General features: G+C 47.2%; 1 protein-coding gene across 1 annotated transcript in view; it reads right to left on the reverse strand.

Moving 5' to 3' along the window:
- Positions 1-27,317, reverse strand: part of BRAF (B-Raf proto-oncogene, serine/threonine kinase) — an 805,579-nt gene that overhangs the window by 135,456 nt on the left and 642,806 nt on the right. The window contains exon 15 of the mRNA XM_078668198.1: positions 19,775-19,893. Within this exon, the coding sequence (XP_078524324.1) occupies positions 19,775-19,893 (119 nt within the window). The remainder of the gene's footprint in view (positions 1-19,774; positions 19,894-27,317) is intronic.

Raw genomic sequence — 27,317 nt, forward strand, 5'->3', positions numbered from 1 at the left:
GGAGATCACGGGCAAAGGACAGTGGATGGTCACCAAAAAGTGGTCTGTCCACCCAAGCGGAGAGATGGAAATAACCTTTGTCTCAGCAAGATTGGTAAAATAGGGGTCCAAAATATGGCACCCTACATGAGTGGGCTGAGATACCAGCTGGGTAAGCTGGAGAGCCTCTAAGTCAGCCAGGATGCTGTGTGTCGTTGGGTTAGTTGAAATATGAAAATGTAGGTTCAGATCACCCAGGATGGAATAATTAGCACAGCCCATGGCTAATGTGCTAACAGCGTCGGGGAATGAATTTCTGAACACCACATCGCTACCCGGTGGGCGATATACAACCATCCCAGAGAACGTAAACTGGGGGCTGACCATGATCTTAAAGGCGGCACTTTCGCAGCCGGCAATACTAAGGCTCTTCCAGACACAGGCAAAGCAGGACCTAACTATTAGGGCTATACCCCCACCTCTTGATGACCGATTTAAGGTGTACATAGCATAACCCGGGGGGCAAGCTAAATTAATAATAGCTGCATCCGCATCCTGTAGCCAGGTCTCAGTAATGGCAAAGACATCGGGCGCTTCATCCTCAATGAGATCGTAGATGTCTTGATAATGTTTTGATAACGATCTAACATTCAAATTCAAGACCCGCAGATAAGATGGCAGGCCCTTATCAGGGGGGGATTAACAAACAAAGCGGTTCTGTTGGGTAGCAAGAAAATTTCTTTGGAAAAATTTCTGTTGGGTTTTCTTGCTACCCAACAGAAATGTTCTTGCTACCCAACAGAACCGCTTTGTTTGTTAATCGCCTATACCCAGGTTCTGAGGGACACAGGGTTACCCCCTTTTTATAAATCCTTATCAGGGGGGGGCAGCTGTCAGACTCCTCCGGCGGACAGTCCCCGGACGGTCAAGCCCCCATCCATTACAAGGGCACAGAAACGGGCCACAGAGAGGGTGAACAGGAGGAAACCTGCACCGATGTATGGTCCGGCCGATAGCGCACAAAGTTTCTCTGGCATATGTGAGCATCACTACGTACGTCAAATGCCTCGCATGCCACAGTCCAATTACCCGCACCGCCCCGCACGGCCTTAGCGCGGACGGGCGCAGACGGGCAGGACTCTGGCACGACTCCGGCCACGCGAAGGCGTGCCCGCTACGCAATCCCGCTACGCTGGGGGAGGAGCTTTAAGTAGGCGTTGCGTCGATGTGACCTGCGCAGTGAAGCGCTGGCGGATGCAATCTCCTCCAAGATGGCGGCCCACCCCAGGCACCGGACCCGCCAAACGGCGGTGAAATTACGATTAAATGTGCAGGTAAGGGGCAGTAAAACACAGGGTCCCAACAGACCAAAAATGAAATAAAGTTTTAAAATGCGCTAGCAGCGAGCGCTCAAAACGCTCCTGGCAGCCACACGCTACCTTGTTAGATTCCTTACCTTAGAATAGATACCCCAGCAATACCAACCCCGGTGGTGGGTCTGCGAACCAAGATCTCACCAGAAAGTCCTGGAGAATGGAACGCCGAAAAAGCCATCTCTCTGGACTTGGCTGTCCAGGCAGTAGTGCTTAGCAAACATGTGCAGCGAGGCCCACGTAGCTGCCAGACAGATGTCCTGCAAGTGGACTACCTGACCCAGGGCAGTAGTAGCCACCATGGCCCGAGTGGAATGGGCGCGCAGCCCCACAGGAGGCTCCTTCTTTGCCAAGTAGTAACAGACCTTGATGCACAAAACAACCCACCTAGAGATGGTCCGTTGGTACACTGCCCGCCCCTTCTTAGCGCCCACGTAACCAACAAAGACCTAGTTGTCCACCCGGAAATGGCGTGTGTGGTCTAGATAAAAGGAGAGCGCACGTTTTGGGTCCAGACGGTGGAGCCTCTCTTCCTCTTTCGAGGTATGCAGAGATGGAAAGAAGGTGGGCAAGGTGATGGACTGCCCGATATGAAAGGCTGTAACCACCTTGGGCAGGAAAGAAGGACGAGTCCTCAGAACAACCTTGTCCGGATGGACAGAGAGGAACGGAGGCTTAGAAGGCAAAGCCTGGAGCTCACTCACTCTCCTGGCAGAGGTGATGGCAACCAGGAATGCAGTTTTAAGAGTCAGAAGACGAAGAGGACAGTTATGAAGTGGCTCAAAGGGAGCGCACATCAGATAAGTCAGTACAAGGTTCAAGTCCCACTGAGGCATCACGAAGGGAACAGGAGGGAACATGTGTGTGATGCCTTTCAAGAATCTATTTACAACAGGGGACCTGAAAAGAGAAGGTTGATCAGGAAGCCTTAAGAAGGCTGAAATGGTCAAGAGATAGCCTTTGATAGTGCCCAGAGCAGAGCCCTGCTGGGCAAGAGAAAGAGGGAAGAGGAGACCTCTGAAAGAGAGGCAGGAAGTGGATCCACAGCCTTTGCTGTGCACCATGCCACAAATTTGTTCCACCTGCAGGCGTATACCAATTTTGTGGAGGGACGCCTGGCTGCCAGAATCACATCACAGACTTCAGGAGGCAAGAATACCTTTCAGGAATCTATACAGGCATCTCTTTATGACGCCATATGGTTGTAGTCACGTAAGGTGAGACATTGGTTGTTGTAGATCACAAGTTTGTAGCTTGGAATAGGGGTACCTATTGTCTCCTGTCTGATGTGATGGGAGTATGAACTTTCTTTAGCTATATTCATTGTGGACGCTCACCCCATGGGACTCTAATTCCTTGGACGTGTCGCTAGGGAATTGATCTGATCTAACGATATGCAGACAATAGCCTTATGTGTATTTTTCCCTTATAGCTATTGAGAGTATTGCCTGATAGCAACGGATTGAGGAGTGTCCAGAGTTCTGATATTAAATCATGATTACATCTGGGTGTTCCGAATTGGAGGACTGTGATACATTACAGACAGTAAGTATGGCCACAGTAGTTGACTATAGTTAGAAGTTGTAGGATTGTAATGTTTTATGTGGGGCGCACACGGAAGTTTGTTTGCATGTTTTTGCTTTGTTTGGTGGTGGTATTTCTAAAATCACTGGGAGTATTATGTATGATTTTTCATGCGTTCTCTGCAGAGGCAGGGGCCCTTTTTTTGTTTCTGTTACATGGTTGTATATAACTGATAAGACGTAAAGATCAGAGACTGCCTTAGCGCGGTCTTTGAGTGGTTCAGGTGTAATGGACTAAAGTGCAATTCCGATAAGTCGGAGCTGCTCTTTTTTGGATGCACCTGTGAACCAGATTGGAAAGCTTGGTGGCCACAAGACTTGTTCCCTCCTGACAATGTGTCTCTCAAGGCAAAAAATTTGGGAGTGATTGTGGACAGTGAATTGTCCTTTGGGCCACATATCTCGTGCCTCTCAGGCAAATGCTTTGGAATTTTACGAATGCTGAGGAAGTTTCTTCCTCTAGTGTCTTTCCAGCATAGGAAGATTATTGTCCAGGCCTTGATTGGATCTCGACTGGACTACGCAAACGCTCTTTTTTTGGGTTTACCAAAATACCTTTTGAACCGCTTGCAAGTAGTACAGAACTCGGCAGCCCGTGCTATTTACGGACTTCCGAGAAGAGCTGGAGCCACAGTTTTACTGAATTATTTACACTGGCTGCCGATCGCTAAAAGAATTCTTTTCAAGTGTCTGACTTTTGCCTTCAAAGCCTTACATGGATCTGGCCCTAAGTACATAAGGAAACGCCTCTCCCGATATGTACCCAGCAGATCTCTGAGATCATCCTATCTATCTCAAATGACAGTCCCAGCGATCAGGCGTGCAAGGATTGGAGGTCGATCCTTTCGCTATTTAGCCCCGAAGGAGTGGAATGAGCTACCACTCTCTCTCAGACAGGCTCCCAATCTCCTTACTTTTAGAAGAGAGCTAAAAACGTGGCTTTTTACTAAATAAAACTTGATCTTTCTCTTGCGTCTGCTTTTAGTTGTTATGTGGTTGTTTTGCTTGCTGTTCTTTCTTCACCAAAGCGCCGGGATGCTCCTCGGAGTAGCCGAGCGCTATAGAAGAAATAAATTAACATAACATAACATAACGTCAAAATAAACAATATTGAAGACCGGCTGTCTCTATATGCAGACGACATGCTGATATACCTAACCAACCCTGACAGCGGAATCCCTGCACTCTTACACCTCTGCGATACCTATGGAAAGACCTCCGGATATACGTTGAACTGGAGCAAATCAGAGATGTACGTCCTGAAAGGGAGGGCCCCGGTCCTGGCAGCAGACTGTCCTTTACGGATAGCGGGTACCTCGTTTAAATACCTGGGCATTCAGGTCACCGCTGACCCAGTGGAGTTTATGAACAAAAATCTGCGGCCCCACGTGGAAAGGCTCAAACGTGATGTGCAATTCTGGTCGGGACTCCCGTTGACGCTTTTAGGGCGGGCCGCGCTCTATAAAATGATGGCTCTGCCTAGACTCTTATATGTTCTTGAAAACACTCCCTTTCCGGTCGCCCCAGGGTTCTTCCAAAAGATAGCGGCGTTGGTATCAACCCTACTATGGGGGACCCTCCCAGCACGTATAGCTCAATCCAAATTGAATAGAGGGTGGTATGACAGAGGTATTGCCCTTCCCAATATAAAATTATACTACTGGGCGGCGCACCTTAAACCCATTAACCAATGGATCCACGCTCCACAGACTGAGCCTGCATTCCGAGCAGACAGAATGCAATTGGGCACCACCACCCTCCTGGCCCCGCTCTATGACCAACGTAAAGCACGCACGCTAGTGGGCCCTACTAGACTGACAGTAGCACTCTGGCATACGGCGACGGCGGCCCTGGGTTGGAAGGGTACGATCACCAAATTAACCCCGTTGTGGGACTCTCGAGTCCTTGGTAACCTGAGAATTAGCAAAGGCTTCTCGCACTGGGATACAATAGGCATTTCCACCGTGGGCGATCTATGGGAAAGGGGAGGGGTCATACCCTTCAATAGAATGCAAGAACTGTACGAACTTAATGACAGGGAACTCTACAGATACATCCAGATCCAACACGCACTACTAACGGCCCTCCCCGCGGGAACGGACCTACCAGAGTCTTCCCCGCTGGAAGACCGCCTCCTTACTGATTTTATGATAGAGCGAGCAACATCTTTCACATATCGTAAACTGATTAACAATCTACCAGACCCAATGCTTTCCCTGAAGGTGAAATGGGAGGGGGACACAGAGGAGATGGATGAGCATGAATGGAATGAGGCGTTAGCCTCGCCCAAGGAAGTGGGCATCTCGGCACGGATGAGATTAGTGCAATTGAAAATACTGCACAGGGTATACTACACGAGGACAATGCTCCATCGTATATCCCGGGTTCAGCACCCCTATTGCCTTCGGGGATGTGGGGAGGAGGGAACGTTTTTCCATACCATATGGGACTGCCCCCGGATACGGGAATACTGGAGACAAATAATGCGAACGATCTCACAAACACTAGAAATATCCCTAGTACCAGAACCGAAGAGATGCCTGTTGAACATGTGGGCACCTACAGATATTACTAGACATGGGCAACTTTGGGAAACGGTGGGACTGAGTGTAGCGAAACGTGATATTGCACAAAGGTGGGGAGTGGCGGAAGTTCCAACCAAATCGGCCTGGTGTCTAAACATGGACAAAATAATGATAACCGAGAGGGCGGTATATTCCAACCGAGCATGCCCGGGGAAATGGAATAAAATCTGGACCAAATGGAACGTTTACAGGGGGGACATCTGTGAACCCTTGCCAGAGGAGGACCTCACAGAGTCAGATGAGGAAGAGGAGGAGGGCTGAGGTACTGCACACCAGGGGAGGAAGGGGGAATGAGGAGTAGGATGTATAGCCACACTTACGTGAAGGGAAATGACAGAGGGGATCTGAGAAACAGGGCTGAGAAAGGATACATATTCCAACACATGTATTGTAGTCGGGGAAGGTGGGAGGATCAGTAGGAGAATTACTTAAAGATGCATGGTTGCGGGGGCCACGATAATTCAGTGATAACACTTATATGACTACATTATTATTCCTGACTGTTCTTTTAAGTTTTTGTTGTTTACGGGGGGGGGGAAGAAAAAATGAAAATCAAAAACCAAAACTCAAGAGTATAATTTCGCTTATAGTACACCATTTCTTGTTAGCAGCGGACATGCTGTAGGAAGGTTCACGAATGCTATATTAACTGTGATTGAATATCATGTTTCATACAAACTGTTATAGCGGCCAGCCCACTGGGATGTAGGCATTTCGCTGTGTAAACTGAAGGTGCAATAAAGGTTTTTGCAAAAAGGAAAAAAAATAAATAAATAAACAATATTGTGCCTTCATCTTCCGAGAAGGTATTCTTTTCTGTGACAGTAGATTGTTCTTTCCTTGGTGGGCATCCCGTTTCTTATTTTATCTTTATACTTCATAGGTTTTGTTCTTTTTTCCCGGGTGGAGTGGCCCCTGATTGGGCAATTATATCTGGCAGGTCCTGATGAAGGTGGCACCCCATCATCTTTTAGCCACCGAAACCCGTCGACTACTGCCCAGAAAACATCCTGCTATTTGCAGTTCTCATCTTTGGTCATCCCAACTACATTGTTATCTTGTAGTCGTGTTCCCCAGATATGCTATGTATGTGAAGGTTTGATTGGGTGTGTGTGAGTAGGGTCTGAATGAGTCGGTGTGTATTTGTATTCCTCTCTACCTGGGCTCTTTATATTTAGACTATTTTTTCAATTGATGAATATAAAATGTATGTTGAAAATATAAAGAAATAATAATGAAAAAAGTTTTGATAAAAGAAATGAAATAAAAGAATCATATTTTTATAAATGTTGGAATTTTCCCGCAGCTCCAGATGGTTGATATGGAGCCGGGACTCCGCCGGAGACCAGAGGTCTCTGATCTCTGCCTCTCCCATGTAGCCCCCCCCATCTCAGGAGGGATGCATTCGTCCCTACTCCGTGCTCGGGTTGGGGTAGGGAGAGGCAGCTGCCGCTGACTCAATCGTGGTCCGTGAGCCATCACTTCAACTGTCTCGCAGTGCCCTTCGAGATCAGGACGTGGTCGGACAGGTTACCCTGATGCTGCGCCTACTAAAACTTCAGGTCCTACTGCAGAGCCCGCATCCACCACCTGGCGTGATGCACCAGCAGGATGCAGGAGGCCATCAGCCCCAGGAGCCGCAGCGTCAACCTGACCAAGACTCGGGATAAAGGCTGAAAGATTGGAATCAGAGCCTGAATATCCCGAACCCGCTGCTTGGGAGCATAAACCAGAGTCCAGGAGCTTCTGAGAGGGCCGCAGGTGTGACCTCGGCACGTTGATGGAGAACCCCAGCGAGTGCAGGAGATCGGCCGTAGTCTGGAGGTGGGAGACGACTGTCTGGGGCGAGCCCGCCTTCAACAACTAGTCGTCGAGATAGGGGAAGACTGAAACCCCTGATCTGCGCAGATGAGCTGTGACCACAGCCATCACTTTCGTGAACACCCGAGGGGCACGGTAAACTGAAAGTGCTTGTGGCCTACCGTGAACCGCAGGTAGCGCCAGTGGGCCGGGAGGACGGGGATGTAGAAATATGCGTCCTGCAAGTTCAACGCTACCATCCAGTCTCCAGGGTCTAGGGCAGCCAGGACCTGAGCTAAAGTCAGCATCTTGAACTTCTCCTTCCGGAGGAAGCCGTTGATGCTCCGGAGGTCCAAGATAAGGCATAGGCCTCCTTTGCCCATCTTGGGTACCAGGAAGTAGAGTAGCAACCATGACCTACTTCTGGCCAGGGAACACGCTCGATGGCCCCCTTGGCCAAGAGGGCCATAACTTCCTCCTGCAGAAGTTGCAAGTGGTCCCCGAACATGCGGTGGTACTGCGGTGGAATGGCTGGAGGGGTCACCTCGAAGGGGAGGGAGTAGCCCCTTTGGACGATTTGCAGCACCCACCTGTCCGATGTGATGGTACGCCAGCGGAGGAGGTGATGGCGGACCCTGCCCCCCACTGGCGTCGAATGGGCCTGAAAGCTCGGACTAGGAAGGCTTTGAGGTAGATGTTGCTAGAGTGGATGTGGACTGACCTTGCCTTGTCCCCCGGCACCGCCACAGCGGTTACCACGTCCGTGGCCGCGTTGAGGCTGGTTCTGCGGCCTGTGGCTGGCTGAATGTGTGGGGGCGCCCCTTCCTTTGCCACGAAAGGGGCGAAAAGCAGAAGTCTGCTGGCGCTGGCCCGACAGGCCCAAGGACTTGGCCATAGCCCTGGAGTCCTTGAAACGCTCAAGCTCACTGTCTGCTTTGTCACCAAAGAGGCGACGGTCATCGAAGGGCATGTCCATGAGCGTGGCCTGGACATCCCCCAAGAAATTGGCGGACCTCTGCCAGGCATGGCAGTGGACCGTCACCGTCCTGGAAATCGCCCTGCCCAGCGAGGTATCCAGGTGTCCGTGGTATCCAGTCCACACCTGATCGAATAACGTGCAGCATCCCGCACCTCAGCAAGGGCTTGGGCGAGCCATGCCTAGGCCTCCTCCGGACACTGGGTCAGCACGTCTGCAACCGTGTCTAACAAGGAGTGGGTATAACGGCCCAAAAGGCAAGCGGTGTTGATAGACCGCAAAGTGCCCATCAGAACGTCCGCGAGGGCCTCATTGAACGCCAGTAGAGGCTCCGAGGAGCTTACTGGCGGCTGAAGCACCTCAGTGAGGAGGTTAGTCCTCACAGCCGCAGCAGGGAGCTCAAGAGCCAAGGCCTTGGCTGCCCTGCGCAACACCACACTTTAGGTTGCACCCTCCTCCGTAGCCACGGAGGGAGGAGAGATGAATACAGTGTCAGGCGATGTATCCAGACCACCGGCCTCCCCTAGCTCATCTGCCCAGTCCAGGCTCAACTGGCACTGCTGCGCCAGAGGGTCCTCAGACCCCTCCCAGTCCTCCACCTTATCCATGTCCTGGTAAACAGGCAGAAATGACGAAGCCGGGTCGTAGGTGAAGGCCTCACCCATCGACGCCGCAGATGGCGCCAAACGGCGCCGTTCCGGCGCCAGACCCGGTCCAGGGCTGAAACTGGGGCTGGCGTCCTACTAAGACGGCGCCGGGAGCGACACCATAGGGGTCGGCGCCAGCGGGGGAGTCCTGAGGTTAACGGGGCACTGCGGTGTCGGAACCAAAGTCGACGACGGCGCCGGGGCCGAAGCACCCGACATCGCCGGGGCCGAAGCCGCCGGCCTGCCAGGGCCCCTTGTCGGGTCTGCGGGGCCTGAACGCCCGCGACAGGCCTCGGAGGAGGGAAGTGAGTCCTCATGGCCACGAGGAAATCACGTATTTCCTCCGGCGCTGCTTGCAGCCCAGGGACCGGAGGGTGTGGGGCCGGAAGCGATGCCTGCGGCTCCAGCGGAGCCGCGCGGGCGTCGTCGCCCGAACCCTTAGCCGTGTCGTGCGACCGGCGACGGGAGTCGGAAGAGCGATGTCGCCTCTTCGACTTCTTTCTAGAGTGCCTCGACTTACCAGAGGACTTTGAGCCCATGAGTGGTGATGGCTCGACGAGCAATGACCTCGGCTCTGCGACCGGTCCCTCGACTTCCGCCTAGCCTACCGACGAACAGGGGTACTGCAGCCGAAAACTTTCCGGATCCAGTCTGACGCCTGGGGATATTCTAAGGTAAGGAATCTAACACAAACTGCTTCTTTCAGATGAATGTAGATACAAGGTTTCACTCTGAAATGGCTCTATTTCTTCCTCACAGGAACAGCCCAAAGAGTCAGGCTGCTACACTTTACATCAGAGACCAACACATTTACATGCAGAGTCCTTGACGGACAAAAAATATCACTGGCAGAACCAACTTCACCGACATGACCATGGTAGCTGACTGGATGCAAACCAACTGCCTAGAGGTCAACTCTGACAAGATGGAAGTACACACACACACACACACACACACACACACTCTGTAGGGACCATCCGAGACAACAAGTTCAACATGACAGCTCAAGTCAATTGAGTGTGAACCTCCTGCTTCCACATACTACGCGTGCTGTGAAAGACCTTCAGATTGAAGTCTCACAACACTAGACTGGCTGTCACGCCAGCCCTCATCGCCAGTAGGCTGGACTATGGCAACACTCCCCCATGCTGGAAACCACAAACTCATACAAAAACTCCAGACCATCCATAACACCACTGCAAGACTCATACTCGAACTCCTATGCTGCACCCACACCACACCGCACTTCAGGAAGCTTCACTGGTTCTCCATTTACACGTGCAGCCATTTCAAACTTCCCACGCACAGATATAAAGCCCTGCAAAACACAGGACCAAAATATCTGAACAGCTGCATACACTTTCACCAACCCACCAGACACCTACACTCTGCCTCACTCTCACTCACACACATTCCGTGCAACCGCAAAAGCAAAACTGGAGGTCGCTCATTCTCCTACATCGCACCCAAGAAATGGAACGACGTCCCTCAACACATCAGAGCCTCCCTCCTTACTTCTTGAGTTCTGCAAGAAGACTAGGCTCTTCGTATAAGCACCTGGGAGACCACACCTGCCCAAGCACCTGGGCACCGTTTGGGTGATTAGTGTCCTATACAAATCAATATAACATTACCTAACACTATCCATCCGCCCAAAGTGATAGATAACCCTGGAGTGGTTCGCTCTCTTGGGGCATTTGGCATCTCCCTTGATGTGCCAATACCTATAGCACTCATATCATTTGGGCTTAAACTTCACTGACTTCTTTTCACGGAATCCACTCTTCTTCTGGACAGGCTGGCATTGAGTATCTTTCGCATTAGAACTGTTTTTAGAGAACTTCTTGTTTTTATTTTGGTCTCCTCCCCTTCTTTCTTCCATAGTGGACCTTGTCCACCCTTTTAAGAATCTCCCCCAGATACCTTCTTGTGGACCCTTGGGTCAGTGAGCTCACTATCCACTAGGTGTGGTGGCAGCTCTGTAAACCAATTGCTGGACATGTGCTCTCTGGCTATCAGATTGTACAATGTCCTGTAATCACCCACACCACTGTCCTTCACCCAACCATCCAGTGTCTTGCAAAAGTGATCCATACAATGAACTAAGGACTGTTGGGGCAGGTTCTGGCTGACATACATTTCTGCATATATTTCTCAAGTGTAAGACCATACTTCCTGACAAGGGTATCCATCATGAGGGCATACCTTATCCTATACCCTTTTCCTAGGGACAGTAAAGAATCCCTCCCTTCATAGGGAATATGCCTTCTGAGACTGGCTCCCCAATCCTCCTCTGGGACCATGTGCACCCCAAAGCAACCACATAGGCCTCCAACCCCTTGTCAATGTCACCCCCCACAACGTAATTAGGCACTACCGTATTTTCCGGCGTATAAGACGACCCCCTACTTTGCTTGATAAAATGTAGGTTTCATGCTATACTCACCGTATAAGACTACCCCCTCTTCCAGCGCAGTCCAACGCAGTCCTGCATAGTTGGCTCGTACTTTGTACGCTTTTGTAACCTGCACACTTATCACTTTTTACTCCAGGAATGTACCGATTGCTACCTCATGCTTATTTAGTGCCATTATTTTTTATTTTTTTATTTTTTTTAAAACCTTTATTAGCATTAAGCAGTTACATTCAGAGTCTACCAACCGTCACGGTTGAACATAGGCATAGAGGTAGAGTATACAAACAATGTAAAACAGGAGCAATGCAAAGGTACCCCACACAAATCTATGCTGTAACTCAGAAGAACTCAGTACCAATATGGCCACAGGATTAGGGAAGGTTTGTTTTTTAAATTAAAGTTAAAGAAGAGCAGGATCTGATACCGCACAATTAGACCTTTCAAAAGCCAGGGTTACACATGAAATGGGATAGTCACAGCAGGACCATCGTAGGCAGGATATTCATGTCAGGACGTAGAAACAGGATATTCAATAAACATTACATGTCCCCACCTAGACCGTGTCCGCCCGCCGTGTAATAAAGCATTAAAAAACATACACCATTTATCTGAACCAGGAAAACGCACGGAGAGTCACCTCTAATCAGACCCGCAAGAAAGGAAAAGAAGAAAGAAGAAAAGCATAAATTGAAAGGAAAAATAAAGGCCATAGAACAGAAGGGAAAAATGAAAAACAAAAATACCCCACCCCCATCCCCCCACCCTGCACCTCTGCATACGGCTACGGCCTACCCCCCTAGCAGCGTGCCTGTCGCCCCGTGTCTAAACCCGAAATATAGAGACGAGAAACAACGAGGAGAGAAAGAGACAATATTCCACACAAAGATAAAAGAGGAAAGAAAACCCCACGATAGGGAAAGATGAAAACATGGAGGGTCCCCAGTACAGGCCCCCGGCCCCCCCTCCCCCGCCGCCTCACATCATTACAATGATACCAGAGTGAATAATAAAGCGTCAAGGAGCAACAGGTTCAGAATCACAATTGCAGCCCAGCCCCTCAAGCTACCCGAGCAAAATGGAAATCTCCCCATGCTGATACAAAGGAACAGCGTGTCATTGATGCACACGACTCATGTAGCCCCAAACATAAGTATGCCGCAAATATTAGGAAGCGGAAAAAGGCAAGTAGAATATCGCACTGAACAGGCAGGCCAGATCAAAAAAAATTAGGAAGCCTTGCAATGTTCCAGGTAACTGCGCCGTCAAAGTTCATCCGCCGCCATTTTAGCCGTCCACGATCCGGAGAACAATATGGAGCACAACAAGGACAGCCATTTTGTAGTGTCCTGCACCCACAGTAAGACTCGTCACCAGGAGATGCGCGCGAGAGGGAGAAGAATAAAACATAGCCGGTGGTCGCTCCATTGAGACGATGTACCCCTGGAATCGGATGTCCATGAAGCAATCAATTAAAAACAAACAGGGAGTCTTCAAGGAGCGAACCTCCCCTCTCGCCGCCGATAGAGTCAAAGCAAGGTCTCACCACAGTGCCTGCACAACAAGGCCGAGCAGGGGCCACATAAACAATGTCTCACAATAAGGATACCGGCGGCAGGTTGTTTTCCCCATTCCAGTGATACCGGGCTCACCCCTGTAGCGATCCGGATCCAATTCCGCCCTTCCAGCGCACGGGAGGTATATGATCCCTCTCCCCTCGATCTATTGTGCGCGCTGCCAACGCCATTTGCGGACACACCACATTGCAACACTACTCACAGGAGGGACCCCCAACAGAACGCCGCCTCGACCAGTGTCAGGGCCGCCCGCCCTAGGTTTCAGGAAAGGGGGATGGTGTCAACAGTTCCCCAATGTTGGTACACTATAGAGGCATCGCCCCCACTTCGTGGCGTGTGAGCACATACGAGCCCCCGCAGTCAGGATGGTGCAACAGCGGTAAAGCTCCGCAACCAGCTCCAGGTAACTGTGATGCGGAGTGCAGGCAGCGCATTTCGGGCCAAGCAAAGTTCCAGCAGAGTAGCAAAAGCAGTAGGTAAACAACCAACTTCATCGGGGGGGGGGACACCAAACCAGCGCTGAAGGACAGCATGTGTCTTGCCCTCACGTTCCACGGGGCAGCGCTAAAGCCAAGTTCTCGGGGGCGGGCTGACCTGCATAGCGGTTCACCGGTACCTTCTGGGTCCGTGCGGCCGTTGTTGGTGCACTCTCAGGCGGCTGCGAGATCACGCGGGGTCCCGGCTTCAAGGCTCGTGCAGGCCAAAATCACGGAGGTCCGTAGCTTCGCTTTCAGGGCACGGAAATCCCTCGGAGTCGGACGCATCTGCTTAGCGCCCCATCCGACACACGGGAGCACCGGAGCTGTGCGGGGTGGGCGATGGAATCAGGCGGCGGGAGAGGAGAGCCGGCGGAGCCGGGCGACCATCTTGGCCGCCGGTCTGGCTCCGCATTTAGTGCCATTATTAAGTGGTGCCTGTGTCTTCAATACGGCAGCCCAGTTCATGCTACTCTCTTTTCTTTTGACGAGTTGTGACTTTATTTGACTGGTCAGGGAGGTTTGCTTAGTGGTTTCCATCAACATATACTGTGATACTTTATGATTGTATTATATGGACTCATTTACGTTACTATACATTAGAAACCTTTGGTGATTCACCTTACTCCGTCACCTTTCTTGCTGCTCAATTACACGTTCCACTCACATGGACCATTTGGACTGGGGTTTTCCAATCATCTGCTGGAACCTTTAATATATTGTATTCTTCAGATGGACTGACATTATATACGTCGAATCATTCTATCCTAATTTTGCCTTGAAAAAGTCCCTGTACTTACTCTTAGTACGGGCGAAACACGTGTCGGCTGTTGTTTTATGAACTTGAAAATCACGTTGAGAATCAATAAAGAAAAAGATGATCTGAAATTTGAACTTTATTCTTCATTGCGTCCTATAACACCTGAGGAGTCGTTGACCTTATTTACAGCTACATGTTACTCTGACTGTATATTATAGCAGTTTGTACACAGTTACTCTATAGGATTGTGCTCTCCTGACCTATTTGTTTGCTCCTACCTCATGTATTTTGGTTGCTCACTATTGTCACTTTTGATCCATGTAACTTAACGTTTGCTTTTGTAATTTGTTCATTTGTAATTGTTCCTCTTGTATCAATACTGTTCCTACTGTAAAGCGCTCTGACACCTGATAGGAAAAACAGCAAGCAGCCCCTGGATGGAAAATCTGTCATAAGTAACAGTACAATTCAGGGGAAGAGGAGCGCCACCCCTGTCACGGTTGCTGAGAGTAGCAGTTCAACCTTTCAGCACTGTGAGGTCAAGTCAAGGAGTATTAAAGCTGGCAGAACTAAAAGTAAAGTCCGCGCTATGTAAGAAACGCATGAAAACATACGTCAAATTTGGCACCCGGCGTATAAGACGACCCCCGACTTTCCAGAACATTTTAAGGGGTTAAAAAGTCGTCTTATACGCCGGAAAATACGGTAGGTCCTTGGAGATGATGACTCTCGTGTTTCTAGTGGGGTAACGCTGCCACTATTGCTGCTGGGCAGGGAGAACTACTTGTCTTTCAGGTCCAGCTTGTGTTAACTCATCTCATGAGCACGCAGAAATGTTTTCTCCTCCATGGCCACTAACTTTTCCTCCATGGCCCCGTCGGTCTCAGCCTTCTGCAGCCTTCTGGGAGGTTGCTTCCTCCATTTTCAATTTGGCCGCTGCAGCCTCAGCTACCTTTCATCCTTCCTGTAATCCAGTTCATCAGGGGGCGGACACACTGCTCCCTGCCCTTACAGGGGATCCCACAACTGAAGGCAAGCTGGTCTCCCCTCCTTCAGGGTGCTGCAGCTTAGGGCATGTGACCAGGCCCTCTTCCTCCTCCTCCAAGTTCACTTCCTCCGCAAGGCTATCCTCTTCCTGCTCCTCGGCGGTGGCCTGCAGCCTCCTGACTTCCTCAAAGACTCTGAGAGCTACATTGAGGGTCCTCTTGGTGGCATTCCTTCCCATATTCAGCTCCCTCTCCTTGAAAAGCTTCTGCAGATCTGGCTTGCTGAGGTTGTCAAAGGTTGATCAGCTCTATCTCCATTGTAATAAAAAAGGATGTGAGACAAGACTAAAATTCGAATTTGATGTCAGATTATTTTAATGGGATTTTATTGTTACACAAAATTACTGAGTGACTGCACAAACATAAGTGCTGAATCCCACTACTGAACACCAATGTAAGAAATTAGTTCATAGATTGAGGGGGATAAGAGACCTACTCAATCAACAACCACAGTCCTTGCCAAGGTGAACCACACAAGTCACTAAATCAGCCTATGCTTAACCCTCTGGTAGCTTGGCACAAAAGTAGTCTGTCTTAACTTAGAGGCACAGTGTAAAGTATTTATGCAGCACATAAATACTAATAAAGTAAAACACAACACAAGAAAACTCCCACATCACTTTGGATAATGAAGAAAATTGTAGTGAAAAGTAGAGACTAAAAGACCAAAGTGCCAACCGTGGCTATCTGGTAGCGCAAGACCTGGGTAAAGTAAAAAATCAAACATAATGAAGCACGCGTCGAACACACAAGGTGGTATAAGGCATGGTATTGGCTTATCTTCAGACTTAGTAGAAATTTTGAAGAAAAGTTCCAGAAAAGGTAAAGTTCAGCAGAGCAAGGCAGCCAGCGGAATCCAAAAAGACGTGATTTATTCCACACCAACAATGCAAGGACAACACCAAAAGATTCCTACATCTGGTGAACAAGACTACGTCCTTACAGCAGGAAGTGATGCTCTTAGCCACAGATGCTGAGAAGGCTTTTGACAGAGTGCATTGGCCCTATATGCAGTCCACTCCAAGCCACTTCGAGTTTGGAACAAGGTTTCAAAAGTGGATTTTCAGCAGCTATAGTGATCCTAGAGCTCTGGCATGAACCCACACTGCCCTGTCTGTTGCAGTACGAGATGGCGATGGTATTTTTCGTGAACACCTACACTAGCTTTCCCTTGATCGCAGGAAGAAAGGCTTTCAATGCCAACTAGATCACCCAAAACTCCAGCAGGTTGTTATGAAGCCCAGACCCTGCAAGAGAACACAGTCCTCTGATCTCTACCTCTCCCTGCGGTGGGTGAAAGTTTTCATCCTAATAAGGGAATAGCCCTTTACAAGTTAAGTTTCATATAATTCCTTTAGCCTTTCTCTCCCTGCGGTAGGTGAGAGTTTTCATCCTAATAAGGGAATAGCCCTTTACATCCTAGGTTTCATATAATACCTTTAGCTTTTCAGACCTAGGCATTTTGTTGTCTGTCTGTATTTTGTATTTATGATTTGGGAGCGAAAACCCGCTGGTCTTTAAATCTCCTTTTGCCTTCTTTTGTGTGATTAAAGGCCAAACAGAAGCACAACAAACTGGTAATGCTCCTGGCCCACAGTGAACCACCGGTAGTGTCTGTAGGCAGGCAGGACAAGAATGTGCAAAGGGGCATCGTGCAAGTCTAAAGCTACCATCCAAGCTCCACAGTAAAGGGTAGATAAGACCTAAGCCGGGGTGAGCATTTAAGTTTTTTCCTTTTTTAAGACGTAATTGAGAGGGCGCAGGTCTAGGATAGGATGAAAGCCTCCATCCTTCTTAAGCAGCAGAAAGTAGCTGGAACAGCATCAGAACCAACTTTTGATGCTAGCACTTTGTCGATGACACCTTTGATCAGACAGGCCAGTACTTCCTGTCACAAGAGCACAAGGCGATCCTACTTCAGCCAATCGGGGGACGGTCGGAGTGGTGTTGGGATCTGTTGGAAGGGGATGGCATAACATCATTAGACAATCTGACGCACCCGGTTGTCTGTAGTGATCTCCTGCCATTGGGGCAGATGGTGGCGGGTTCTGCCACCTACCGGATGCCAATGCTGTGCCTAATGGCCGTGGTGGTGGGGGGAAATGGATGAGGCTGAAAGCCCCTACCCTAGCCCTGGACGGGGTGGAAGACAGGATGCGGCTGTCATGGGACCACAGTGAGCCCCAACACCCTATCAGTGGAGCTACCGTCCTTGAATCTCTCTAATGCCAAACCTGCCTTCTGGACAGAGGCGAGGCCCATCAAAGGGCATGTCCGTAAGTGTTGCCTGGACATCGCCTAAAAGCCAGTATTCCTCAACCAGGCGTGACGTTGAAGATTCACTATAGAAGCAATACCTCCACCCAATGAGTCAGTTATATCCAACCCGCATTTGATTATGAACTTTGCTGCATCTGTTCCATCAGCAATAGCATGGGAGAGTAAGGTCCGGGCCTCATCCAGAACCAAAGGCATTACTTGTGCAACTGTAACCTACACAGTATTGGAAGAAGGTTCCAATAAGCATACAGTGTTTACATACCGCAGTCCCGAGCTGGTGGAAAATAACATCCTTTTACTGCAGGTATGCAACCTCTTGGATTCCCTATCTAGTGGTGTGGTTGGCAACACAGCTGGAATGATCTAGGAGGTTGACCCTGGAACACCAGGCTCTCAGGGGTGAGGTGTTGGGAGACGAAGGTTGGGTTCCCGGGAGCGGGAGATGACGGCGAGCAATGGTTCTCTGCCCAGGAGTGCCTGTGAAAGGCTTTGTCCAGGACCTGAGCAGGACCGGCGTGAGGGCTTCATTCAAGGGTAACAAGGATTCTAAAGTAGAAGCAGATCTATTAATACATTGGTCTTGACCTCATCTGTGGGCATCCTTAGGTCCAGGACGTTAGCCAGCCTCCGACCACCAACGCAAAAGAAGATTATTCCTCTGTAGCCATAGCGAGAGGAGAGAGAAGTTCAGTGCCTGGTGAGGTGTCTAGATCACTGGCATCAGTCAGGTCCTCATACCAATTGTCATCGGCCATGGACTCTGTAGAGGGTAGGGATTAGACATAAGAAATCCTCAGATACCCTCCATTCATGTACCTCAGTGGCCCTTAAGGGAAATAGGGCTCCATCTCATATTCAAACTGTATAGGCCTGCCCAGCGACAGAACCAACATTGTGCATTGCCAGTCCGGCTCTGTATCGGAGTCAGGAATCACAATGGCTCTGACGCCGCTAGAATGGTCCCTGGAACAAGTTGCACGGCCAAGTCCGATCCAGATCCACCACTGGATTTGGAGGTTTCGACTGGAACCAAAGACGGACCTGGCCGCAGTACCCTAGTTGAAGACCCTCTTGATCCCAGGGGGCCCAAGGGCGCTCTATTGGGGTGTGGACGCCCAAAGCTGAGACTCATTGCCTCATAAAATTTTCAGACGTGGGTGGGGGTTGCTCGGCTCATGGAAACTTAAACAAGTGAAGAGCAGACCCAGTTTCTGACACTGGCTGCACAGGAACAATCTGAGAGTGGGCCTGGATATGCGGCATTGTTCTCTTGCGTCTTAGAGGGCACTTCGAATTCTTCTTATGGAACTTACCTGAAGAAGTTCGGAAGTGCAGCGACGACTGATGCAAGCGACTTTGAGAGCAGTCCAGAGACCTTCCATGCGAAAGGGAACTGGAGCAATGTGAAGTCGCATGGCGAGCGGCAATGAGCTTCATGGCCCGCTTACAGATGGCCGTAGAGTTCATGGTCCAGCACTCTGCCCATGACGCGGAGTCATGGTTCCCAACCAGGCATCACAGTCACACCAACTGGGGAACCATCAACTGTTGATGACATGCTCCACAAGGCTTAAACCTGGTGGATTTCTTTGGGGTAGCCTTGAAAAAGGGAAAAAAGCACACTAGTCACAGACAAACATCAAAACAATCCAGTCAAAAAGTGACCGAGGGTAGCTTGTCCAGATCCGCGCTGATGGCACAGAAAAGAAGGAACTGAGGTCAGCATGCTGGGGTGCCTAGGCACCGCGCACATCACATCCAGAGCAAACAACACCAAGGACGCCACGCGGAGCCAACCAACACACAAGGGGATTGCTGAAAGCATTCCAGATCTTGCCTGATGGCCGGGAAACATTCTTGTTAAGGAATCTGCTGCAAGAAATCTCCATTTGATACAGTCTTATCTTTTTCCTTAGGCATTCCTTATTACATTTCCGGGGGCTTTTGATTTCACTTTGCAATTGGATAACTTTCAAAGGTCTTTCACTATTTGAGTCATACATATCCCTAAGCCTGCATTAATTAGCTCAACATTCTTGCTTGGACATATCTATATTTTTAGCATGTCAGGGTACTCGCTTGTCTCTTTAGCATTCATAACAGGTGCACATTTTCTACCACATATTTCATACCCATATATTGCCAGAGGAACTCTGACTTTACATTACTGTTTACAGAGACACATAATTCTTTGCCTCAATGAATTTAACGCATGCCATTTGGAAGGCAATCCAATTATTCACTCTATGAAATTAGAAGAAATATTTGCAATGACTTACCATCCACAAAATGGACCCTGATAACTGTTCAAACTGATGAGAACCACTCCATCGTGATTTTACTGTAGCAAGCCCAAAGTCTCCTATTTTCACTGTGAGGTCTTCATGTAAAAATATATCTGAGTACGGGAATGTAAGGAAAGGGATGCATAGTAACATAATACAAAACATATTAAAATCCCTACATTAAGCCATGAATCCACAGGTCCAAAGATAAGGATGTCTGATCCAAGTGAAGTACATACCTCTGGAAGTATATCTTCAAAACAGCTGGAAAGGTGTATTATTTAATGAAAGACAACCTGATTATAAATATCAACACAGAAATAAAGTTGGTAGCAATGCAGATAAATGCAAACCTTGTTATATGCATTTATATCACCCAGGGAACATGAAATGGATGTAAAGGCAACATTCTAGCTAGCAGTAGATCTGTAGGTTTTGCTGTTTTGTTGAGACACAACATGCAAACAATTTTGAATGCATTAAGAAACTTATGAGTTTGTTTGACTTGACATATTCTTTATAAAGCTTTACGTACACAACTTTGATATTCAACATAAATATACAAAACCTGACCCCTAGCAACAGCCGACGGCTAGGATCCAAGCTGACATTTGTCCTTGACAAATGTGTGACTATAGGAGGTGCCTCCCCTTCAATAGACCATAGATGTTTACCTTCAGAGAGGTAGGTTCTCTCTGTTTTTATTAATGAACTTATTAACCTCACTTTAAATTAGGGTTAGGGAGGTAGTTATAAACTCTGATGAATGCCCAAGACCATTTAGGCTTTTAGGAAAGAGCAGAAATATGTTAGCCAAACCCAGGAGTATGAAAGGATCATAGTATCAACACCTATACCCCGCCATTGCCCATCAGTATTTTTTAATCATACCCAGTGTACCACATAAATGCGGTTAGAGCTGTCGACCTCGAAGCTGGGGAACCAAGTTCGAGTCGCGGCAACGACGCTCAAAATCCTGTGATTCTGGGCAAATCACTTAATCTTCCCGTGCCTAACAAAAATTAATGTGTCCGTGTATAACGAAATTGGTACTCATGTAAAGCGCTCTGATACCCGATGTCTCGGGTCTAGTTTGCGCTATATAAAAACTCTTACATTTTTTTTTAAAGGATACTTTTGGGGTATCCCCTGCGGTATTTTTAAACCGCAACTGGACCCATGCTATCCAGAAAAAAAATATATCTAATAACTCCCCCGGGTAGCCCAAACCGAGGTTAAGTCCAATGTGGGTCGAGGAGGCCTATGATGAAGCATGTCAAAATATTTGAGTGAGCCCACCTAGTCCAATTGTTGGAATTTCCATCTTTAGTACAAGAAACAAAAGCATCCTTTTTAGAAAATAAAAACAGACTCACCTACATTACTTCTGATATTTCCCCCCAGACGCTCCCAACACAAGGACACCATGCCATTATTGTGTGTTATAGCAGCAGTATAAAAAGCCCATTAAGTGGCTACATAGGTAGAGAGGTGCTTCGCTCCAGATATTCGCACAAGACGCTGCAAGAAGATCCTAACTGAAATTGCCAGATTGCTGTACAGCCGCAGCATCCAGTCTTATGTGGAGATCCGATACTGAGCTAAGTCTGAGAGGAGAGGAGCAGAGCCCAGATTATGTTGTTTTCCATTCATGGGAACACTCTGTTCTGGCTATTGATAACTACAGCTTCTTGCTGTAAACAGGTACGTAGTGCGCTGAATACTAGGAAACTCTTGATGCAAGTTAAGCTACTCTATGCTCTCACAGTAAAGTGCACAGAAGCAGGCTTTAGATACGGTTCTTCACACCTAACACTTTAAGAAAGTAATCAAGTTATGATCCATCCCCCATACAACGATAGACTCGCAAAAGACAGCATTTTGATTGTTCCCAAAGTGACTGTGATTATATGTTCTCTCCATGATGTATCATTGTTAATAATCTAAACCTGGTAATGTACTTCTACATGCATTCAGCGTGGGATGACCAATGAGGCATGACGTGTCTTTCTCTTAGTGCAGTACTTGTGGGTGATGTAATAAAGGACAAAATTGGGTTTGAATTACCACGATATCATTGATCCCTCTAAAGGGACTGTTAGTAACTAAGACAGCACAGACACAACACCAGCTATGTATTGAGTGGAGTTGTGTGGGACTGCAATAACATTTTCTTTCACATTTAAGCGTTGGTGCACTGACCTAATTTCAGGCATCCGTGGGTGGGAACACTTTTTAATTCTAGCCCTGGGTCGCCTTAATAAAGTATTATGAGAACCCTGTAGTTAGTTTTAACCATCACCTATACTTGCTCTGCTACCCTTACCACCGCAAGCTCATCTACATGGTATTTAGTATACCTCTTTTCATACTCAAAAACATCCCTGAGCTCCTCCCTCTCAGTTAAGGTGTTGTAACTTGTACAGTGCCTAGGTATCACAGTAGGAGTAGGTTCCCAATGATAAAGCATGCCACCTACAGTGGGTGAGGGAAACCGTACTATGAAAGGGATATTTCATGGCAGCAAATCTCTCACCTATGTTGCGAATCTACAATAGACCCAAGAGTTTTGTTTTGTTTTTGGAGAGCTAGACATAGGGCTGGCTTGGGCTGCTGTCAATTCAGTGTCAGAAACCGGTGTAACAATTTGATATGCCAGAGCTGGCACCAGCACAGAATGACTTACCATGTATCCTGGGGCCTTAATTAAGTCTGTACAGGTTTTGGTACTCCAAGGACCCTCGTCAGTTGTTTATTGCCTATGTGGCTGCTTCAGTGATAGGACACAGATGCTAATCACCTTTGGAAGTCCACTCCAGAAAGGCCTGAGACAGCTGGAAAAGCAGGTGAACATTATGTATGATATAGGTGTTATCGATTACTCATAACCATATTGATCCACTGCCTTGACTGCTGGAAAAGCCAGTTAACTTCTAAGCGGATAAACGCACCAAAAGGCATACTAGGCCTGGCTCATCAATACCCGGAAGCACATTTTGTGACATGGTCTGGCCTGCACTTGTGCCCTGGGCATGTCATCTGTAGCTACATTCCACACACCCTCTTGCTGCTCCAAATCTCTGTAGATTCCACCTGAGCACTGTAACAGCAACTCGCCGACAGGTAGGTATTCCATGCACTACCTTACGTAAACATAAACATAGACGAAGTAGTACTGTAATGAAAATCTAGAGAACTACACTTCATTAGCATTAGAACGTCCCCAGAACTGTCAGTGTAATTATAACACATTATAAAAGTTATTTACCATTTTTTTTAAATTAAAAATAGACTATTCAATATTGTATAATTGAATAAAAAATATGTACTATTTTAATATATTTTTGTAACACTAATTTATATTTAATAAAAAAACAAAGATTACACCTTTTGTTATAGTTCGGAAAACGTTATTCTTTGTATAAAAAAGATACTTACAATACAAAAACATTAGAAAATCTTCAGTTATAGTTAAATTTATAATTTATGCACCACTTTACACTTTTCATTTATAAATTTCTGCAACACCGTCAAATTATTATTTCTCATGCACCTCCACACAGTTAATCCAGCTCCATAGCCACACTACATTAACTATAACTCGCACCTTCTCCATATACTGCTTATACTATTTTACATTATATCAGTTATAACATCTATAATAATATTTTTCACAATATTAGTTATGACAACACAAATCATATCTTTTGTGAGAACTAGGACATGGTAGAGTGGCGAGTTATAGTTAAGGTAGTGTGGCTACAGACTTGAATATAGAGGAGTTACTGAGAGTGGAGTGGAGTGGCGTAGAGTGTAGTGTCATATAGTGGAGTGTGGTAATTGAAACAGACGTAGCGTAAAATTGTGTTAATGGATTTAGTGTGGTGCTCCTGAGGCAGTTCCACACTACTCCGTAAATATAGACACTTATAAATATTGTTCCCTATGTATTACCACTTTATCAAATATCAAACCTAATACCTACATTAGGGTGAAATACAGGATACAGGTACCTAAAAACAACATGGCTTTAACCTTTATAAAGGCAGTCATTAGCCAATCACACAATGACTTGTTACTGCTATGTATCTCGGTACTTCCACAAAATATTGCAGAATTTAGTGAAGATACCGCAGCTACAGATTTCACGGAGTTAAAATGCCTTACAACTTAAAAAATACATACCCTGCTTACCTGTAGTACCCACAAGGATTATCTGCGCACCATAATGTCCAATCCTGCCATATTCCATGTAAATCCGTTCAGTGAGATACAAAAGTTTATGGAAAATGCAGTGGTGGAAAACACGTTTGAGACATGTAATAGATATGGAAATCATTTCTATACCCAACTTTCTAAGGGAGAAGCAAGAGTTTACAAAATCGTAGCTAGTTGCCCAAACCTAATAAGAAAAGACTGAAGTACAAAAGTAAATCTCTATTCCACATTTTTCTCTTGACTAAAGGGAGTAATGACAAGTGCTGGTCAGCTGCCTCAGCTGAAAAGGTTTACATTCTTGTTAGAACTCAAAATCGTCTTCCCTTTCCAAGCTTTCACATTTCGGGACATGTGTACTCCCCTTGTTTAAAAAAGTCATGTGATTCTTATTGGATGGCCATATGATTCTTATTATATTCAACGCTTTTACTTACTGATTTTGTTCCAGTATGGTAAGCCGGAGAACAATATATCAAACTGGAACTGTGATTCACAGATTGGTATTTCCTTCGTTCTGATGTGTGCACAGATTTGACAGACCTGGTTTGTTGCTGATGGAAAGGATCTGTGCTTGATTTGATGCGGAAGAGGGGCTAGACTAAGCCCCGCACTGCAACCTCAAGTACTACAAAGGGATAATGGAGGATTCTCCAAAGGAATTTAGGTGGAAGACAGTCCGACGCTCGACTATTTCGATTAAAAATGTATGTACCGAGAAGTCTAATTGTGTTTATCGACAATATAGAGAGTGGTAAGGAAACTGAAAGTGTAATCTGGGCAGGGATCAGTGCCTATGGAAGACGAGGAGGGACCCCCACAGAATAAGCCTGGGCGCAGTTCGTGGAGTTTTGCTACGTAGAACTTTGCGAAGTTACAAAAAAACTCCCCAAAGTTCCGCAAGTGGCAGAGTGCAGTGTGAACTACTGTTCGTACTGGTCTTTCAGCAGCTCTGGTAGAAAGTCTACCCGAGCGGCAGCTCGTGCTCGCGAACTTACAGTTTGCGAGCGTGGGGAAAAACTCTGCTGCACTACGCAAAGTGGAGTTTTCTTGCACTCCACAAGCTCCGCGGAATGCAGAAAACTCCACGAACAGAGCAAAGTTCAATAACCAGGCCTACTTCAGAAGCCCGGGGTCCCGTGGGAGCACCAGCAAGAATGGGCCGCCCATATATGAGTTGCACGGCCTCATAAAATCCAGGGAGTTGGACAGGTGTCGCTCCGGCTGCTGGAAACTCGGGGAGGCACGAAGACATCCCTGGCGCAGGCTCAACCATGGAGTCAGGCCTTGCATGCCGATGTTCCCTGTCTCGTCGGATGACTCTGACAGATGGGGCAAAGTCCAAGACCTCTTTGACTTCTTGTTCTTCTTATGCTTGTGGGACTTTCTCAAACACACAGACAACTTTGACATTGGACGCTAGGAATGGCTTGGTGACTGATGCTGGGAACTTTCTCTCGACAAGGATTGAGAACGTTGCGACGGTGCACGTCAAGTAGCAAGGAGCTTGAGGGTCCGCTCCCTCAAGGCCTTGAGGTGCATGGTGTGACAATCGATGCAGGTGTAGGCATATTGGTCACGCTCAAAACACCAAAGGCAGATGAGGTGTGGATCTGTCACCGACATTTGCCGCTGACAGGCGCCCCAGGGCTTGAAACCAGCCTCCTCGTGGGCATCCCTGCCACACCAGGAGACAATGTCTCAAAAGTCCAACAAGAAGGGGAGGACCAAGGTACAAAATCCAGCACCAGTCAATATACCTTATCTAGGCTGTATTTCCTATTTTAAGATTGGTGCAAAGGGCTGGGACATGACCTCCATATGCCCCCCAAAAAATGACATGCAAGTCACTTGGACAAATTGAACAATGGAGGACCCTGTACTCTAACAGGTAAGGTATAAGTAGAGGTTACTAATAAACCTTAATGACAATGCAAGAAAAAACAGTCCTTCAAGATCTTCCCAAAAAAACACTATGTAGATTTTGATTGTAGGTGTAAAAGATTATTTTATTCTTTATTCATAGACAAATCCTTAAAATTCAAGATCGCCGACGCGTTTGTCCTTATGCGGACTTCTTCAGGACTTGCTATAATAAAGAGTTTCTTGAGATAAATGTGATTAGGTTGAATTGCAGAACTACTCAAAAAAGAAAAGTCGAGACTTTTCTTTTTGAACTAGACGACTTCATGGAAGCACAGGAGATACTTTTCCCACATTACTGCTGTTAAAGAACTACACACGCTATACGTGTGCCCAATGATTTCAGGGTTTGATCCTGATGCCTGTAATCTGTGAGAACCATTGTATATGGACTAGTTCTGCAATTCGACCTGATCACATTTATTAACACTTTATCTCAAGAAACTCTTGATTATAGCAAGCCTTGAAGAAATCCGCATGAGGACGAAACGCATCGGCAATCTTGAATTTTAAGAATTTGTATATGAATAAAGAATAAAAGAGTCTTTTACACCTACAATCAATGTTTCAAAAGTCTTCGACAAAGGGACAAAAAAGGTCAGTCAAAAAGTGACTGTGGGTAGCATTTCTCCAGATCTGCGCTGACTGTCGTGGAAGAATAAGAACGGATTTCAGCATGCTGGTGTGGTGCCTATATAGGTACCTCGCACATCACTTCTGGCACAGATGACGTCACGCAGAGCCATACAACGCCACCTACCAGCATGAAGGGGTTCTGCTTACAAAACGATTGTACTGACTGTCGTGGAAGAATAAGAACGGATTTCAGAATGCTTGGGTGGTGCCTATATAGGTACCTCGCACAACACTTCTGGCACAGATGATGTCATGCAGAGCCAAACGACACCACCTACCAGCATGAAGGGGTTCTGCTTACAAAACGATTGCCTCCGTTCAAAGGCCTGTAAATCTTTGGCTAGAAGCTTCTGTCACATATGTCTAGTATGACAACATGATGGCCTCCGCCTTGCCTTTATCGTTCTTGAAAATAGAGGATAAAGAGGACTTTGGTGAAAACTTTGGGTTCACAGTCAATATGGATAAATAGGAAATGTTTTGTATCAATTTATATACACCGAAAGATTTGGCAGAAGCATGCCATTTTAAGAGAGAAGGAATTGTTGGAGAAATACTTGGGAATACAAAAAGCAGGCAAAGCGGACAATCTTAATGAAGCGAAGTCTCAGTACTCATAGAAGAAATACAGGATGCAGGTTAAAGAAAGTAGTTGCTTCCTTGCTGGGAAGAGTAGAAATATCAATATTAAATTGATTTATAGTCTTGGCTAAGTTTCAAGCTCTTCTCATCCAGTTAAAAACACCTTGAGCCCCCTGCACAA

The sequence above is a fragment of the Lissotriton helveticus genome, chromosome 1_1, assembly GCF_964261635.1.
Source record: "Lissotriton helveticus chromosome 1_1, aLisHel1.1, whole genome shotgun sequence".
Lineage (NCBI taxonomy): Eukaryota > Metazoa > Chordata > Amphibia > Caudata > Salamandridae > Lissotriton > Lissotriton helveticus.